This window comes from Oculina patagonica, chromosome 4, assembly GCF_052425735.1.
Source record: "Oculina patagonica isolate OP01 chromosome 4, crgOcupat, whole genome shotgun sequence".
Lineage (NCBI taxonomy): Eukaryota > Metazoa > Cnidaria > Anthozoa > Scleractinia > Oculinidae > Oculina > Oculina patagonica.
In genome coordinates this window covers 43,902,782-43,922,328 of record NC_135761.1, presented here as the reverse complement: position 1 = coordinate 43,922,328, position 19,547 = coordinate 43,902,782, and the positions used below count along the sequence as shown (strand labels likewise).

The 19,547-nt window shown below is 37.4% G+C and overlaps 2 protein-coding genes across 2 annotated transcripts in view; one reads left to right on the top strand and one right to left on the bottom strand.

Moving 5' to 3' along the window:
• Window positions 1-801: 801 nt before the first annotated feature.
• LOC144652569 (organic cation transporter protein-like) lies at window positions 802-15,647 on the bottom strand. Its single transcript, XM_078512625.1, has 9 exons — window positions 15,357-15,647; window positions 14,825-15,053; window positions 13,758-13,956; window positions 5,731-5,946; window positions 4,824-4,958; window positions 3,765-3,862; window positions 3,094-3,208; window positions 1,684-1,756; window positions 802-1,029 (listed from the first exon to the last, which is right to left on the bottom strand). The coding sequence occupies exons 1-9, from the start codon at window positions 15,645-15,647 to the stop codon at window positions 877-879; spliced, it is 1,509 nt and encodes a 502-aa protein (XP_078368751.1). The 3' UTR covers window positions 802-876.
• Window positions 15,648-19,467: 3,820 nt separating this feature from the next.
• LOC144652561 (MFS-type transporter SLC18B1-like) overlaps window positions 19,468-19,547 on the top strand; it is a 34,134-nt gene continuing 34,054 nt past the window's right edge. Inside the window, exon 1 of the mRNA XM_078512614.1 lies at window positions 19,468-19,520. Within this exon, the coding sequence (XP_078368740.1) occupies window positions 19,489-19,520 (32 nt within the window). The 5' untranslated portion in view covers window positions 19,468-19,488. The remainder of the gene's footprint in view (window positions 19,521-19,547) is intronic.

The window sequence follows — 19,547 nt, the reverse complement described above, 5'->3', positions numbered from 1 at the left end:
GGGAATTCAAGAGGGTACATTCTTTTTTCCCATGACTATTAACTTTCACGTTAAAATAAAATGCATGGCTTTGAACTTCTGTGAGTCGTGAGAATAAACACGAATAAATGCAAGTGTGATTTCCGACAGATCAAAGAAAAGACCATAAAACCCAACATTCTATTCCCGTTAAATACTCACAACCAAGGTCGAAAAGAAACTATCTTTAATCACTAATAACCGACGGAACATGCAGTACAGCATGTTTGAAAGTAAATAATAAAAAAATAAATATAACAAAAATTGCATATTAGCCTCCTCCGCAGGTTACTTCTTTTGGTCCTTAATATTCGGATTCCTGTGGTAGCAGAAGGGGAGAGAGAAACTGGAACTAGTAGAGAGGAAGACTGGGGCCAAGGGAGTCCGGGAAAAAATGAGGGGCGCGCTTTCCTCCGTCCCCCTCCCCCTTGTCCTTTTTAGCTCTTTTTCTCGGTCCCACTCTTTCTTCCATCGATCCCAGTCTCTTTCGTAACAAAGGGAGTTGCCTGCAGAGGAGGCTGATTGCGCATAAGTGGTAAAACATGTATAAAAAATTAAAATCATTGTGGTCGCGGGGCACAGGTTCCGCGCATCGATATGCATTTATAAAAAGTGTGTGCACGAAGTACGGCGACTGATACCGAAAATGCCCGAGATATTCATAAACAGGATCCGTAATCAATAATTGCACTTGCAAAGGGCAATCTGTTAAAATACACTTATTCTGTGATGCATTGTTCTTTCTATAAAAAAGAAACGTTCAAACTAACTTACTGTTCATTTTCGAGAATTTCTTTCGGTTACTTTTAGCAGGTTTTGTAAAATTAAGGAGGCTAAAACTTCGTTTATACGCTATAGCTAAAACTTAGTATCCCATGCTTCTTCTTGTTGCCCTTCCAACGTCTCCAATGTTGGCTGGTATCGAGTTTCCGGCAGAATCACACAAAGTAGCCCGGCCACTAAGACAGTAACTGCCATGATTCCGTACGGTAAGATCGGGTGAACACGTGCCTGAAAAAGAACACAGATCAGTTTGTGCAGTTAGTGACGTTAGACGGCGACGATGTTTTGCATGAATGAATGAACAAACGAAGGAAGGAAGGAAGGAAGGAAGGAAGGAAGGAAGGAAGGAAGGAAGGAAGGAAGGAAGGAAGGAAGGAAGGAAGGAAGGAAGGAATCAATCAATTAATCAATCAGTCAATCAATCAATCATTGAAGATAAGATAAGATAAGATAAGATAAGATAAGATGAGATGAGATGGGATGAGATGAGATGAGATGAGATGAGATGAGATGAGATGAGATGAGATGAGATGAGATGAGATGAGATGAGATGAGATGAGATGAGATGAGATGAGATGAGATGAGATGAGATGAGATGAGATGAGATGAGATGAGATGAGATGAGATGAGATGAGATGAGATGAGATGAGATGAGATGAGATGAGATGAGATGAGATGAGATGAGATAAGATTAAGATAAGATAAGATAAGATAAGATAAGATAAGACAAAAACTTTTCTCGTTAACGCAAATCGGCTGGCATATTTGTGGTCAATGGTAAACGAGCTCATATACCATTGCCTGTTAACCAATCATAACAGTAAATAGAGTTAGTAAGTGTCAAATTACAAACAAACTAACTGACAAAAAAGAAAAACTCACCAGAAAGATTACGTAAGGTGTAGCAAACTGGCCAATATAGGAAGCACTGGCCGATGTCCCCATGGCAACGTTCCTAAAGGAACAAAAAGTTCAAATAGTTTTGCCATAAACAGGCTATCTATTAATTGTAAGACTATTTTAAAATTAAATCGAACTTTTCAATTAGCAAATTATGATATTGAGGTTTATATGGGATTTTAAGGTAAATTGAAGGCAACTGTTTACAAATTGTGCAAAAATACAATGATAAGATATTCGAGGAAACAAATTCTGTAAGTTCTAAAGGACTATAATTAAAAATGACAGAACTCTGAAATAAATTAGAGGATCATATCAGGACTCCACTACTGCTGAATAGTAGAAAAGCCTGCTACTCCCTTTGCGTATTGCCTGCTGTATGCTTTTTATTTGCGTCACTAGCTACCAGGAGTTAAAATGTTGAGCGATTTATAAAGAAACAACTAGTTATTACTGGGAGCTCATATGCCTAACATAAAATTGGTTTTAGCTCTTTTGAAATTATCTTCCAAAAATAGTTTAAATTATTGCGCTTTTCAAAAACACAAGGACTCAAAGTCGCCTAAAGTCGCCTAAAGTCACCCTAAGTCGCTCTAAGTTGTTTTATAGATAGTATAGATATTTTCTGTAACAATGCTTTACCACAACTGTACTTAGGTCGGTCACCTAAAATTGCCTAAAGTCGCTCAAAATCGCTCAAAGTCGCCTAAAGTCGCCCAAAATCGCCTAAGGTCGCCCAAAATCGACTTAAATCGCCCAAAATCGTCCGTTATTTTGGACAAAATAAGCTAAAATCGCCCAAAATCGCCTTAAGTCGCCCAAAGTTACGGCGACTTTGGGGCCCAGAGTAGGCCTAGGACTGGACATTTCAAATTCAAGCAATGGTTTCGCCTTTCACCACCGCCAATCATCGTGGTGTTCGTCTCAGAAAACGAAAACGTTCGTGGGCAGTGATTGGCGGATTTCGATCCGCTTTGTTGATTTCTCTTTTTCCAATTCGTTGGTCACCACCGTAAAATATTAAATTAAATAATGATTGAGGGCAGCAAAAAGCGAACCTTATTTGTGTGTCAGCACGTAGAAAAAAAGATGGGAAAAATTGCTTGTCTTGTTTGCAGGAAGGCGTCGTTCGACAAAACAATTTTGTAGAGCTGCACAAATTAAAAAAAAAATACAGAGGAAAATTTATAATCCCTCCAGGAAAATAATGGTCCGACCCAAAGCGTTAATTTCCTGTAATAAGGGATGCCATAATAAGGTATGTCACCTTGTAGAGTAAGCTAAGTGCCTTCTACTCAGTGCAAAATTATTTCACCGCGCATTATATATTATATTTGTGGGGATATCAATATGCTTGTAGGCCCAAAGGTTAAATATTATTGAATGCATTACCTGACAACCGTTGAAAAGAGTTCTGCTGCATAAAGAAATATGCCGTCATATGATACCGTGATCCAAAACTTGGCCCAAATCATGGCTAATATGATCTGGCCGGCAAGGTATCCGTCTAAAAGTGAACGAAAAGAAGCTAATATTAGTTTACTCGAGAGGCATCACGCAACCTCCAATCTCCTCCTCCTCCTCCTCCTCCTCCACCTCCTCCTCCTCCTCCTCCTCCTCTTCCTCCTCCTCCTCCTCTTCCTCTTCCTCCTCCTCCTCCTCCTCCTCCTCCTCCTCCTTCCTCCTCCTCCTCCTCCTCCTCCTCCTCCTCCTCCTCCTCCTCCTCCTCCTTCTCCCTACATCCTCCGCAATCAACCCCTTTTGCTGTTAATGCGTCTTCACAAACATATATCACTCTGAACCGATGGGAGGGAAGGTAAAAAAGAGAAAGAGAGGTGGGGCGGAGAGAGAGGGGGTAGTATATTTAATGTTTCCTTCCCCTCCGACAACTCAAGAGTGACATTTATGAGTATGTAGTCTGTACGTAGCGGTAAAGGGTATATTTCATTTTATAGTAAAGGAAAGAATTCCTAAAAATGAATTCCATAACAAAGAGAGGGCAAATTATTGTCTTCTGTGACACACAGAAACACAAACAAATTTTGAATTCCATCAGAACTCACCATTATCCGGATTGCCATAGGTTGTTAAAATAGCTGAGCCAGCAGCACCAGCAGCGGCTAACAGCATGGGAATGAAGACACCTTTCTTGCGACCAAACCTTAATATAACAAAACATGCCCTATGAAGTTATTGTGATAGTAATAGGGCCGATGTTTTTGGGCGTAAATATATATCTGGCCCGACTTATTATAACAGTCCAGACGAATGTCCACTTTTGAAAATGTTTTGATCCGCAGATCAAAACAAACAGTTATCCAATCATTGCTCGAATTTGGAGTCACATGATGCGAGGTCATATTCAACCCGAGGCACAGGCTAGGGCTAAAACGGGCTCAGAGAAGGGTCAAAAACATATTTACACCCAAGAATATCGACACTATTGCCATTATAACAATAATTTCAGAGGGCATTTAGAAAAGGAAGTAAAAACAGCAAGCGATATCTTGAATACTACCGTTGCGAGTCGGCGTTTATTTCTGAAAGAAAGCCAGGTGTTTCAAAAAAAATACTCAAAACAATCTTTGCTCGAAAAGGAATTACGGGATTCTATCGACATCAAAGAAATAGTTGTCATTTAGAAGGTTAAAACTAATTGAACTGGTAACTGAACTGGCAGTTTGGCATAATGACTAAAGTCAGCGAGGTTCGCTTAACGAAGACAAACTTACATTCACTTTGCCGCCTGGATTATTCCTTCGAGTTTATGTAGTTCCTTTGTATCTTGCTGAGAAGACTGAGACTTTGCTTTCCCATTTTTTAGCTATTGTGTCGTTATTAAGCCCAAGAACAGTTTGCAGTTGCAGATGGAAGAGCCTCAGCTCAAATTAAACGGAGCTTGAAGTGTTGCCAGCTAGCATGAAAACGGCGCGAACAGTTGAATGGTTTTCAGTTCTGATTGGCTGGCTTCGTTATTTTCTTGTTTCTGATTGGTCCACGGCAGCGGGTAAAAATGTATTTTAGCCCACTTTATTATTTATATAAGCCCGCAAAATACGCCAAAATGCCCAATGAAATCATTATAAAGTGAAACAAATGGTAAAAAAACCGGTGCGACTGACCTGTTGTAAATCCAAATGCCTGCTGGGATTGCTGGAAGGTCTATGACACTGGCAAGAAAGAAGTTCAGGTACATATTGCCACCAATATACGGTATGCTGAAGTAGACACCGTAATACATCAATCCATTCGTAAACCTAGAAGAAAAGATTCCTATACTAAGAACAGCTTAAAGTTAAGGAACTTGGGTTTGTCGTTAGGATTAATTAATGGGTACTCACAGTAATCATATTTTTGTTCTGTTTAAAAAATGAGAGGCTTCAGTTTTTGTTCATACAACCATATCAACGGCAGATTCGAAAAACGATGCCCTTCGGCATCCAATGATCCCCCCTAGAGGTTCCATCGAAGCAAACTTTTAATCGACTGCTCAAGCTACGTTACAATTTTTTTTGGAATAAACATCGCGAAAATAAAACTTGCCTCGGAAAGAAAAGATGAAAAGTGCTAGCTGTGGTTTACTCAAATATCTATTACTTTCAAGGATAGGAAAAGCAAGGAATGGATTGTTACGCTACAAAAAAATGTAAACCGGAAGTATCTGAAAGTGGTGTCATCGCTGCGAAAACAAGCAGCCCGCGTTGGGCATAATAAACAGATAAATTCTCTATAATACAGCTAATTCGAGAAAGGTTGTCGGGGAAAAAGCGCAAAAGTGCACGCGACAAGACCAAAATGTGGTCTGTTTTTCACTTGAATTTTGCATATTGCATTGGTCAAGAGGAAATGTAAAAGTTTGTATTTTTGCGCGTAAAGCCCGTGCAGTAGCTCTCTACTTCTTACCATACCACATTTCGGTCTTGCCGCGTGCACTTTTATGTATTTTCTGACCACCTTTCTCGAATAAGCTGTATCCACCAACGACGTAATGGCCAATTTTACGTTCGCAACATGGATAAGGTTTCTTACCAGCAATACCACATTATAAGCGTCTTTTTAGCATATCTTCCAGACCCAAACAAATCCCGAAGGTCGCCCATTCTTTGGGCTACTTCTACGCTAGCGAAGTGTAAGTCTTCCTCAGATACTTGCTTGCGGTTGACACGCGCAATGTTCTTGCAGAGTTTTGAAGCTTCGTCGGTCTTGTCTTTCAGTATCAACCAGCGAAGGGACTCTGGAGTGAAACTTGAAATAAAATCAACAAATTACATTGAACGCTAGACTTCGTAAAGGGACTGTGTCACGGCTGAGTTAAGTTTATTTTATTAAGTTTTGCCAAAATACTCGCTATGATGAACATTTATAATTAAAATAATTAGTTTATTATTGTGTCTATTACATCATGATCTCAAAGTGGGAACCCCCACTGCTAATAAGGACACCTAACAAAATAAATATTTTAAAAAAGTATGTTTGCAAAGAAACTACTTCTGTGGATAAAAATGACAAAACCAAAGCTTCATTGTAACCAAATGTGTCTCCCGGCTGTTATAATTTAAAGTTATGCTTCAGTCAATTGAAACCCCGGCCCCCCGACCCCCGGGACTTACCGGGGAATTTAACATTTACCAAGTGTTAAGAGGCTCCGACTGAGAATATGAAGAATCGTTGGACAGGCTGGGGAAATCGAAAATCTTGAAACTTTGCCTGAATAACACCTTTGGGGAACTATGTTCGAAAATATTATTCTCATCTTCTAGGAATTTATGGTTTTCGAGAAATTAAGAAAAAACGAAAATAACGGTTTTAGCTCATTAAATATGCAAAAAATATGCGTAAAAATGGCAAAGTTCTCGATATTCCTATAAGAGCAATTTTCAATGCTCTGAATCGAAATAAACTTAGAATAATAGCTTGACCTTTCTTCTTTCAGGCAACATACATTTTTAATTTTTTCCGGCTATTTTGAGGTTTCCTTCGCCTTTTAAAATATTGCTTTATCAAGCACTTCGGGAAAGGGCAAAAATTGAGAAACTTTGGAGGCCGAAAAAGCACCTTGATATGTCCGATATCGAGTCAAACTAAACACTGTGCAAAAGCTCGATGTCTCTTCTGTTATAATATTAAATAAAAAATCTGGGTACTCAAGATTCACACAAATGAGAAACGAAAGTTTACGACCTCCTCGTGTCTAATTTGCATAAAGCTAATTTTTGAATTCGTCCTCCGCTAAGTGATCTGGTCCGCTAAATTTAAATGTGGGAGCTATGATTTGCACAAAGAAAGCAAGTTTAAACTTTATTTGATTTTGTTGACGACTTATGCCTATCAACAGGTTATATAAACGCGAAGAAAGAAGAAAAAACAGTAAAATCATCGACTGAGCTCATTGCGTGACCTGCGTCACGTTATAAATTTTCTTGTCAACAATTGAATTTGATTTGTTTGTTAGGACTCAGTTGCATTTCAAATTTAAGATTAAAGAATGAGATAATAATATCATTCACTTACCTGAAATTGGGAATGATTTGTACCTTTTATTTACTCTGGCGGGTAACTCACGTCAAAGCCGTAACTTGCGTAGTATTATTAATTTGGAAGTTGACTTCAGTTATAAACATAAACGTACATAAATATTATGAACATATATCGCTGTTAGTTTCCGTTCAGTTGTCATTTATAATGGAAATAAAATACGAAAATTTTCTCATCTTGTTTTAAAACAACTATATAAAAGGTTACGATCGTGCAAAAACCATTCATTCATTTATTCAGATGCACATCATTTAATTTGAGTTTAAGCCCACAGTAGCATCTTCCAAGTAAAAATTTAATGAATAATAGCCTACATGATTACTAGTATTTCCTAGACTTTTAAGTTAAAACACTTTCTTTAATATTGTAAATTTAATACTGGTTTTAAGTTATAAAATGACAGTTGACCTTACCCTACTAGCCTTCAGTACAAGCGCTTGCTGTTGGGCACTTTTAAAAAAGCCCAACAATACCGCAGGCTAATCAAAGTTTTGCGGTTTCGCGACGTCTCGGGTTTCAAGTTCCAAGCAAATAAGTAAACTTTTATCACAAGTATTAAATGCGCCTTCAAAGGCAGAGTATTAGTTTTTATTGACTGTTCTACTAACTATGCTTTAACTTAACACACATTCTACAACCCAAGATTTCACTTGTTTTGAAATCGTGCCCGGACGCTTGATTTTAATGAGCACAGGCGATGGAAAAATCACACGCAAAATTTAAATTTTGTGACAAACTGGACAAATTCTGGATTTTCTGGGCTTGGAACAATCCCCACCAACAAGAGAGGCACAACTGTAAAGGGTCATTCTATTTTTAAATTTCAGCCGAATAGTTTCGTGCTTTGTGTTATAAATGTCCTGGCGCCGGGTCCTGTAGCTGTGTACATGTTCGGTCTCTTTAATCTAATTTTGTGATGTACATCTGAATGAATGAATGGATTTTGCACGATCGAAACCTTTTATATAGTTGTTTTAAAACAAGATGAGAAACTTTTCGTATTTTATTTCCATTAATTACAACTGAACGGATCTAACAGCGATATATTTCCATCATAGTTTTAATAATTATTTACGTTTATGTTCGTAAAAAGTAAACTTCCAAATTAATAATAACTACACGATTTATATTTTTGACGTAAGTTATGCGAGTAAATAAAATATACAAATCATTCCTAATTTCAGGTAAGTGAACGATATTATTATCTTAATCTTTAATCTTAAATTTGAAATGTAAGAGTCCTAACAAACAAATCTTCCTCCGATTTTTTTAATTCAATTATTGACAAGAAAATTCATACCGTGACGCAGGTCACGCAATGAGCTCATTCGATAATTTTACTGTTTTCTCTTCTTTCTTCGCGTCTATATAACCTGTTGATAGTCATAAGACGTCAACAAAATCAAATAAAGTTTAAAATTACTTTCTTTGTGCAAATCATAGCTCCCAAATTTGAATTTAGCGGACCAGATCACTTAGCGGAGGACGAATTCAAAAATTAGCTTTATGCAAATTAGACACGAGGAGGTCGTAAACTTTCGTTTCTCATTTGTGTGAATCTTGAGTACCCAGATTTTTTATTTAATATTATAACAGAAGAGACATCGAGCTTTTGCACAGTGTTTAGTTTGACTCGATATCGGACATATCAAGGTTTTTTTTCGGCCTCCAAAGTTTCTCAATTTATGCCCTTTCCCGAAGTGCTTGATAAAGCAATATTTTAAAAGGCGAAGGAAACCTCAAAATAGCCGGAAAAAATTGAAAGTTTATGTTGCCTGGTAGAAGAAAGGTCAAGCTATTATTTTAAGTTTATTTCGATTCAAAGCATTGAAAATTGCTCTTATAGGAATATCGAGAACTTTGCCATTTTTACGCATATTTTTTGCATATTTAATGAGCTAAAACCGTTATTTTCGTTTTTTCTTAATTTCTCGAAAACCATAAATTCCTAGAAGATGAGAATAATATTTTCGAACGTAGTTCCCCAAAGGTGTTATTCAGGCAGAGTTTCAAGATTTTCGATTTCCCCAGCCTGTCCAACGATTCTTCATATTCTCAGTCGGAGCCTCTTAAAACCCGGCTTTTTACCCCGCCATAGGGGCCAAGACGTCTGTTAAAAGCCCCGCATAGCGGGGGAATACGAACCAAATAAGGAACCAACTCAAGGAAGACTTTCAGCAAAAACCAGGCAAAAATCTTGATTTCTTTCGTTGCGGAAGTTGAAAAATCTATTTCTTTCATTTATTGTTCTTCATATATAGTTATAAGATAGGAAAGAAACCTGTTTCCACAAATAGCCTTTTACTTTGAGAAAAATATTTATAAGAAATTCGTCAGTTTTCGTAGTCAGTCACAAGTTTGCCAAATTTCAAACCCGTAATTAGCTATTATGAACACACCTGTCGGAAGAACGTATTTCAGCTTTTATCAACAGTTAACTTCAGCCGGTAGCAAAGAAACAAGCTTTGTGCGACAGACTTTAATAATTTTATTGAGAAGATTGCACTGCTTAAGGTGGCCCGCGGCTAATTCCGGGAGCGAAGGTGCTATTTTTTAAATCGAATTTTGGGCATGGAAACCTTAACCGATTTCTCTGATTTTTGGTAGTCGAAAAAACAAATGTTTAAATTTGATAAAGCTTTAAAATTTGGAACAAACAAAAACAGTGAACACGAAATATAAGCACTTTTAAATTAACCTATTTTTTTAATAAAACGCGAATATTTTCTAAACGCGAACATAGATTTTTTTCTTATTGCTGTCAATACGTTCAAATTATCCAAGAATTCATTTGAGCAAGTTTCAACGAAATCGGCTGGGTAGAAATTGCTGCACAGTTGACTGTTAGATTTTAGCTTAAAAATATTATGCTTGTGTATTTTTGCCAGTTGTTACAACAACGCTTGTGTAATGTTTTGATTGCATTGATTATTTGAAAGCTTAATACCAGCTAAAACAATGCTGAAAATTTTGAAAAGATCGGAAACTCCTAGTAAAAGTTATAAGCAAATAAAACAGAAGATGTTTACGGTGCGTAAAGTGTATTTTTTAAAATATTCATTGTTTTTCGAACTACAAAAAAACTACCGATTTTTTATTTTTTATTTTTAAGTATGAGAAAATCCAGCATGTACACAAACGGCCTTATTTAGTTTCGTTTGTGTAGTCTGGATGCAACTCGCCGAATTTAGTACGTGAAGATGGCTACCTCTCGTCTTCCATTTTGAAGCGCTTTGGAAACCCTTGTGTTCCAGTATATTATTCAAACTTGCCGCATTCCCAAGATTTTTTAGCACCTTGAAATAAACGGGCGTTCATTTCCAGGTGCTAAATAATCTTGAGAATGCGGCATGTTTGAATAATTTACTGTTAGTTGAGGGGTTTCCAAAGCGCTTTAAATTGAAGGACGAGAGGCAGCTATCTTGAAGAGCCAAATTTGACGAGTTTCATCGAGTCTTCACGCTCGAAACTAGATGAGGGCGTTTGCTTATATGTTGGATTTTTGCATACTAAAAATTAAAAGAAAAAAAATCGGTCGATTTTTTTTAATTCGAAAAAGATTGAATTTTTCTAATTTGCAATTTTCGCACCGTAAACCACTTATGCTTCATTTGATTATAACTTTTGCGGAGAATATCCGATCGTTTCAGATTTTTCAGCAACTTTTTAGGAGGTATTGAGCTTTCAAATGACAGAAGTGATCTTAGCATTAATTAAGCATTGTTGCAATAGCTGGCGAAAATATCCAATTACAATATTTTTATGCGAAAAATAAACAGTCAACTGTGCAGCAATTTCTACCCAGCCGATTTAGTTGAAACTTGCTCACATGAAACCTAGGCTTACTTAAAGTAATTGACCTTAATTAGAAAAAAATCTATCTTCGCGTTTTGAAAATATTCGCATATTTTCGAAAAAAAGGTTTTCCATAAAGCGCTTATTTCTCGCGATTGTTTATATTTTGGGCTTTAAAAGGTAAAGATTTATAAAATTTAAACATTTGTTATTACGACTACCAAAAATCAAAGAAATCGGTTACGGTTTCATCCCCAAAATTCGATTTAAAAAATAGCACCTTCGCTCCCGGAATTAGCCGCGGGCCACCTTAAACAGCCTAAAAAAGCCTTCTCTGTCTCATAAACTCTCCTGTACCTAACAGGTTTTTTGAGACGAAGATGCTCCGAGTCTGATCTTTCAAGAAAACTTGTTCCAATTCAGTGGAAAAGATAATCTTCAAACCCATCCAACAGCCATGGCACGAAAATCGCCGTAGCTTCTGCTAACATCTTCATGGCCAAAATAGAAAACGATATGTTCAGAAAAAGTAGCAATAAACCTATCCTTTGGAAACGATTCATTGACGACGTCTTTTCAATGTGGGACATAAGAAGAGACAAAATAGAAAAGTTATTTTCAGTTTCAAAAGGCAAACAACTTTCACCCTACGATATAATTCACGACTGAAATCTCACAAACAGAAACTACTTTCTTCGAGACGATAGTGTACAAAGGTGGCAGATTCCATAAGAAGGAACGAACATTTTGAGGAAAAAATACAGTCCTTGATGTTAAACCCCAGCTGTCGTCCCCGCTTCAGGTGATCGCGTGCTGTTAAATCACCGATCCACGGCCCCGGTCTACCGACATTTTGTTAAATCCACCGGCCACCGGGGCCAACGCGCCGTTAAAAGTGCGTTAAATCCCGGCTTTGGACGCGTTAAATCCCCGCTAAGTCCCGGGGGTCGGGGGGCCGGGGTTTCAATTGACTGATGCATTACAAGCAAACAAGATTAACTTTGGAAACGTTTATCCCAACAATATTTCAAAAATCCATATCGCAATCCGTTTCAATCTTCGTCACTTTTGGCCATCCGTGCCTTCTTTTGTATTTGGTGTGTTACTGAAATGTTCCTTTACGGTTTTAAATGGTTATTCACCTGGCTATTTTTATATTTCAACGAATTGATGGTCATATTTTCCCATGCCTAATTTTAGCTATACAGTAAAACGCCGCGAGTAAGAACCTAATTTTTTTCCAGGTTAGCCTAAACAGGCTCTTATAAAAATGGTAGTTAACACAACTTTAGGCTATTCAGGTTCTTAATAGGGTCTTACTTTCTGAAGTAAATATATTTACATTGATGCTAATAGAACTTTCAGTGGTATTCAGCCTATCCCTTGTATAAATTTGCATACCACATAAGTGCTTATGTAAAAAATGAAGCTCACTAATTATTTAGAATATGACATTATTTACCTGTTACCTGTTACCTAGCTTCTTTGTGCCTCGTGGCACATAAGGCCTCAATGACATTATTTACATGCACAGTAATGATTTGTCCAAAAGTATTTCCCAAAAGTAAACATTTTTAATCGATTGTGGAAATTAAGAACCTGTTTCAAAATTTGAGGCTAAATAGGTTTTTATAAAAATAGGGTCTGATTTACAAATTTTAGCCTAAAAGGTTCTTAAATGTTAGGTTCTTACTCGCGGGTTTTGATTGTTATCCGTGACACCGTCCCTTTAATATGGCTTGTCCCAGTAACTTTTAGGAGCATCTTCCAATTTTGAACCTCCCAAACCTAAACAGCTTGATTTCAATTACATATCCAATATAACGCATCCATTACATGTAGACTAAAAGCTCGATATGATATCAGATTTTTGGAGATCGGAATGAATATCAAGTGACAATTACGTCAAACTTGTTCTAGCTCTAAAGCAAGTAGACTTGCGCGATTTCGAAAAACATGAAAATATATGAATTAGTTTGAAACTCAATGTTGAGCTTTTTCACAATTTCTAAGACTACTTTTACGAAAACAGCGTTTTTTCAAAATTCGTAGATTTTTTTAAAATTTATTCAAAGTTGGGGACAAGCGTGGCCGAGTGGTTTAGGGCGCTGGTGCTGTAATCCCGAGGTCCCCGGTTCAAGACCTGCCTTTGCCACTAGCTGGATTTGTGTCTTGGTTGTCCCGAGTTCAAATCCTCGGTTACGCTTTGTATATAGCCAACTGGTCTGCCTCCTGCCAGTTGGGATTTTTTGACCTTGTTATGTTCATTTAAAATATTTGTTTCCTCTGTTTCAGTGGCATGCCTGCAAACTAACTATCTCGAAGCTAAGTGCATGACCACTATAAACAACATTTACATTTTTTCACATTTTTAAAAATTTGGCAGGGCTTCAATTGATGAATGCACTACACAATCCTTGAATTTCATGTTCATTGAAAACTTCTAAGGTGGTCTATGATAAACGCAAAAATGAAGTAAACATTGGGGCAATGTCATAGTTTTGGACAATTTTGTGCTCTGCGGGGATTTTCTATTGTCTTGAGGTTCGCACAGCATCGAATTTTTGTGTACCACGCATGAATTGAGCACGCCTGGCTGCCCGGAATAGCCTTAGCACTATTAACTTTTTTGCATTTTTTTCTTGTTTTTTTCTTTAATTTAAATACCTCAAAATTATTTATTCTTTTACACTACACTATCAAGGAGTTATTACTATACTGCATACCAGTAGCCAATCAGGAGTGGGATTGCTGATGCCGCAGTCACTATGCACAGTATCCTCCAGTCTGTGCAAAGATAAGCAATCCCTGCTAAGGCCATAGAAGCCAGAGTAAAAGAAAACCACACAGATGTCCCCATCATGCTTCTGTGCTTAATGCCCACGAACTCGAGGGCTAATACGAACATTGTAATTCCTGTTCCTCCTATTAAAATAAAAATACAGGAATTAATATTTTGTCTTTTACATTTACAAAGTTTTTTTGTAGGCCAGAAAGCTTATCCAACCCTATATTTCCAGACGAATTTACTGGTGGAACTTGTATGGCATATCAAACACTAACTTGTTCATTCCGATAACAGTCTCATCTCAAATATGACGTCACATTGCAAAAACATGACGTCTGAAATATATTGCAAATCCACCATCCTATATTTCAATAGTTTTAAAAAATTCCAGGTCGCCAGAATTAAACACTGCAAACGTCTTTCAACTACTGGAAAGGGCCACAACACGGATTTCAATTTCATCTAATTTCTCAAAGTAAGCGAGCGTTAGCGACATTATATTTTGTTTTGATGTAAAGGGGTAATGACTCGTGCGCATTTGTCACTTGCTTAGTATTCTTAAAGGGACTTTGTCACGGCCAGGCTCCTGTCACGGCTAAGTTAATCTTATGTTATTAAATTTTGCCAAATATTCGCTATGAAACTAAATTTTTGCAAAGAAATTAATTCTTTGATACTAAATGACAAAACCATAGCTTCATTGCAGCCAAATGTGTCTCCCAGGCGTCATAAATTAAAGTTACAAGCAGACAAGATTAACTTTGAAAACTGTTCCGCCGGACCATATTTTAAAGAGCCATATCGCAATCCGTTTCACTCTTCGACACTTTTGGCCATCCGTACCTTCTTTTGCATTTGGTGTGTTAATTAAATATTCCTTCACTGTTTTAAGGTCATTTCCTATGCCTAAGTTTGGCTAAAATCCGTTACACGGTTCCTTTAATCTATTCTTACGTCTTTTTTGTTAATTTATATTTTCCTCAGTGGACAAATATTTATACATACCAAAACCAAACCCAACGAAAAAACGGAAGACAGCAAAGAGCCAGTAAACTTTCGGGAAAGCGGTCAGCAGACTAAAAATGGAAACTATAAAACCAGCACCAAATGTGATTTTTTTCCTGCCCAGTTTGTCTGATAAAGTGCTCATAACGATGCTTCCGATCAGCGAGCCAAGATAGACCAAGGAGGACGAGATAGTACCGTACAGTTCCTTGTCACACACCAAGTCAAACTGTAAGAAAATCAGAATACATTGCAATTGGAACGAGTGAAACGTTTGTCTTTTATAATAATAATAATAATAATAATAATAATAATAATAATAATAATAATAATAATAATAATAATAATAATAATAATAATTATCATCATCAACTAATCGATTTTGTATTAATTTACTTTATCTTCCGACTTTCAAAAAAAGTAGTGAAATTAAAGATCAATCCTAATCATCCTTACATCAATTTTGTGGTTGTTTTCCTTTCGAGTCAGCTAGGGAAGTACAACAATAATAGGTAAGAGTTGTGGCAGTTACCTCTGTGACAGCTGATGTGAAGTCGTCAGCAAACTCCCAAGCATCCCTCGAAATTTCACACCTGTCATAAAATCTGTCATCCCCAACGTATATGGTTTCATTCACTTTGCATTCGCTGTTGTTACCATTCTGGACGCAGCGCCAGCCTGGTTCAGCAGCGATGAACGTGTTAAGCAGTGCTGGCCAGCCATACCAGCACCAGCCAATAACGTTAGCAAAGAGTAGCAACAGTAGTTGGTAACGACCAAAGCTGCCAACTTTTTCCAAAACTTGATCAGGGGTTAAGGCCATTACTGTGTTAAAGATAAGAATAAAATGTTTACATCATCATCATCATCATCATCATCATCATCATCATCATCATCATTATCAATCATCAAAAATTATGCTTGTTTTTCCAAATTATGCCAAAATTATGCACAATCGATAAGGGCCTATGGAGCGTGCTGTCGTCTTCTAAGCCCCTAAACCACTTATGCGCTGATTAAATCAGTACGTTCTGTGAAAGGAGTAGGGGGTGGTGAGCACCTGACCGCGTGTCCTTGATAAACGGGAAGAATATATCTATGTTGCTTTTATATGAAGAGCACAAAGTTATGTATTTGTTTCAGAAAACGCTATGCTCTCCTTGTGCACGTGTTACTTTTCTTTCTGGAACAAAGTACTTTGTGCTAAAAACATGTGCAGGTTAGACAACGTTATACACTGGAACTCTCACGAACATCGCGTGTGTCTTTCTGCGAAAAGATTTTGTAGACTCTTTGGCGCCAAGATAAATACGCAAATTAAATAAATTAGACTTAGGCAATTAGACGGCGGTTCATGTGAAAGGCTTTTCCTAGGTGAAATGGCAACGCCTTTTTCTGAAAAAAAGGGTGACCTTCGGCATCTCAAAATCTGGCAAAAAAAATTTCTTGAATTAATCGACAACAACTGTTAAAATTAGTTTTATTATTGACAGCAAAACAACTACCACGCCCTGTTTGCAAAATCTGCGTTAAGTTACACACGTTTTCGTCAAAAAGTATTATATTACATACTTTTTAGTATCATGCCACATACGTTTCTACAGGGTAAAAGTATCAACGTTTAACTGAAATTCAAACCAACAAAAGTAAATATAACAGGGACGTGTTTGGAAATTTTGCATCTAAGCCTTACGTCGTGAGCTTGTTAATGCGGTAGGATTCTTGTAGACGTCGTGGCGCCAGTAAAACCGCAAATTAATTAATTCGACTTTCAGGCTTCACAACGGTTTAAGGGAAAAGCAAGAGTATCCTGTTACATACGTTTGCATCAAAAGTAAAAGTATCACGTTTGCTACTTCGAAAGTGTTTTTGTTTCGTTTCCTCCTCGTTTTCCTATCAACATCTTGGTGCTACTATCCAATCAGAAGAACGCACGTAATCACAATGTCAACACGTTTTAGCAAAGGCTAACAACTTGGTAAAAACATGTTTTTTCTTCAAATATCGAAAAGATAATCCTCAGGGCCCAGTTGTTCGAAGGGTGGATAACGTTATTCACCGGATAAATCACTATCCAGTGGATAGCGTAGTTTCTTTTGTTAGCATTTATCCACTGGATAGCGATTTATCCGGCGGATATATAGCGTTATCCACCCTTCGAACAACTGGGCCCAAGAAGACAAAAAGATATCCAGGTTTATTACAAATAGAAATATCTCACGACTGCAATTAGCTTTTAAGTTCGATTAAAGCAATGTGTTCGTGTAAAATGTAATGAGAGCTCTTTCCGTGTTTAATTTTTTTGTGAACATTGCTATATTTTGCAGGTCGCACGCGATTTAGTTGTTTGCTACATGACAAAATCGAAATGTTTCACGTTTTGTCTATCAACATCTTAATAAAAATAAAATGAAGCAAGTAAACGTAAAACAACGCTTCAAACTGAAAAGTCAACTCATCAAGCTAAATTATTATTATAATGCCGTACTATCTTTTGAGTCTCTGAGTTTATCTTCCTTTGCCACAGCGTCTTCGAACTTTCTCGATCTATTTAAATGGTTAAAACCGGCGAATTATTAAGTATTGATCTTTGCGTGCTCAAGAAACGTGGCAAATATTATGCAATTACGTTGTCTGCTAAGCTTGGTCTTGTTTCAAGAAACATTGTCAGTGAACTTTTTTGTATTTCGCTGTTTTATGTTGATCAGTTTACAAACCAATTACGTGCTATGCAAAATCTGTAGTCGTTTAAGCATAAGGCTTGTTTTCGAAGAACCATTCAGGTTTAACTGGTCTAACAGGACTGAGTGATGTACCTTTAAAAATCGACGATTTGTGAGCTTTGTATAAATTCTCCCACGCGACCAGTGGAAGACGTCTAAAATTCAGGCCAAATTTTTTTCAGTTGCCTCTTACAAGGTAAAAGCGGTCAGTGTAAAACGCAGACTGCAGACCGGGGGTAAAATGCAGTCTGAGGGTAAAATGCAGACTGCAGACTGCAGACCAGGGGTAAAATGCAGACGGAGGGTAAAGTAACGAAATAAGAGCCACAAAGTCATTTTATCCGACAGGTTCCATTAAAGCGTGAACACGTGAAGAAAAAATATGTTCTTAGTGGTGTTGTGAAGTGTTTCAGTTAGCAAGGTTATTCAAGGTTACTCTTTAGTCCAACGAGTCCAACGTTGCTCAAGTTTTAGCCTACACTCGCAGTTCCCTGCTTTTTTTAGCGGTTTTGTCTAGTGTCTAGTTCGTAAGAGTTGTTTTGGTTGCTCTAGTTCCGTTTCTCGGAGTAGGTATGTTTGGGAATCAAACCTTTCCGTGTGTCCTACCTACACCAGGTTCTTGTTTGGGTTCTTAGTCCAAGCCTGTAGATTGGTCATTCTCTACTTTTGTTGATCACCAAAAAGTGTGTTTGAATCATGCTGTAGGATGTGCGGTTAAAGTTTCCAAGGCGCTCAGCAAACTCAAACATGTCTACAGTTGACCTATATCAGAAAAGGTTTTTTTTACAGTTTACAGTCCTTTCGGAAATGAATTTTATACAAAATACGCCACGTCACGCCAATTCATTATTTGTTTATTCAATTTGTTTATCACTCGCTTTGCACCTTTTACTTTAATCTGCGCCTGTTAGCTGCCTGTAAAAAGCCGTTTAAATAGTTGTGAACGCGGAAAAAATATTTATCACCACTTTTTTCTCCGACGTACATTCCTTCAAACCACGAAGCGAGTTCAGGCTAAGATCGAACCGTTCGATCTTAGCCTGAACTCGCTTAAAAATGACTTTGTGACCCATATTTCGTTACTTTACCCTCGGTCTGCATTTTACCCTCAGTCTTCGTTTTACCCCCGGTCTGCAGACTACGTTTTACACTGTCCGCTTTTACATTGCAATTTTATTTTAGCTTACGGTTACATTATAACTGATCGCTGCATTTAGAAGCAAAATTCATTACTTACTGAGGACCTCAGAAAGACCTTTGCACGCAAAACGATATTTTGGCCGTCACAACTTGATTTGTTTACATTACCCTTTGAGCTAGCTCTATTCTTTTATTATTTTTAAATAGCGACTACAGTGCTCGTTTTGTGTCAATTGTCGGCAACAATTACATCAAACACACGTCGTGTAATGATCACGATGCATCCTGTGCAGTTGCCATGCTGAACAACTAAACGATCCGCCATATTGTTAACATTTTAAAACAACCAGAAAAAGTCTGTTTGAAACTGATCGAAACGTCGATTTTAAAATATTTTAACCTCGGAAAATGCCAGAAACGATTCAAAATATTTATTTTTTCAAAGATGAGAGGTGAAATTTTCATGAATACGATTAAATCATTAATGTCATGGAAAGTTTTTGTAAGAAATGTTACTGACAGTTGTGTCATTTGTTTTATACAAACTTTGATTATAAGTGCTTAACGACAAATGGGAATTAAAAATTGCTTATTTCGAAGCAAGCTGCCGCCCTTTCTGTGCACGCAAATTTGCGGCGTTTGAATAGACACTTAAGGTTTTTTTTTATCTTGGTGCAATGCACTGATTCAATAGAAAGCCATCTCGCGTCCATCCACTTTTGTGACATAAAGCAAAAGGGGAACTAATATTTGCTGGGGCTGCCTTGGTCCATTGTCGAAGTTCTGGCACCAGCGATCAGCATGCATGCATTCTACGCACCAGGAACGTCCAAGTAAGTCAAGTAATGCCCAAGGCTATC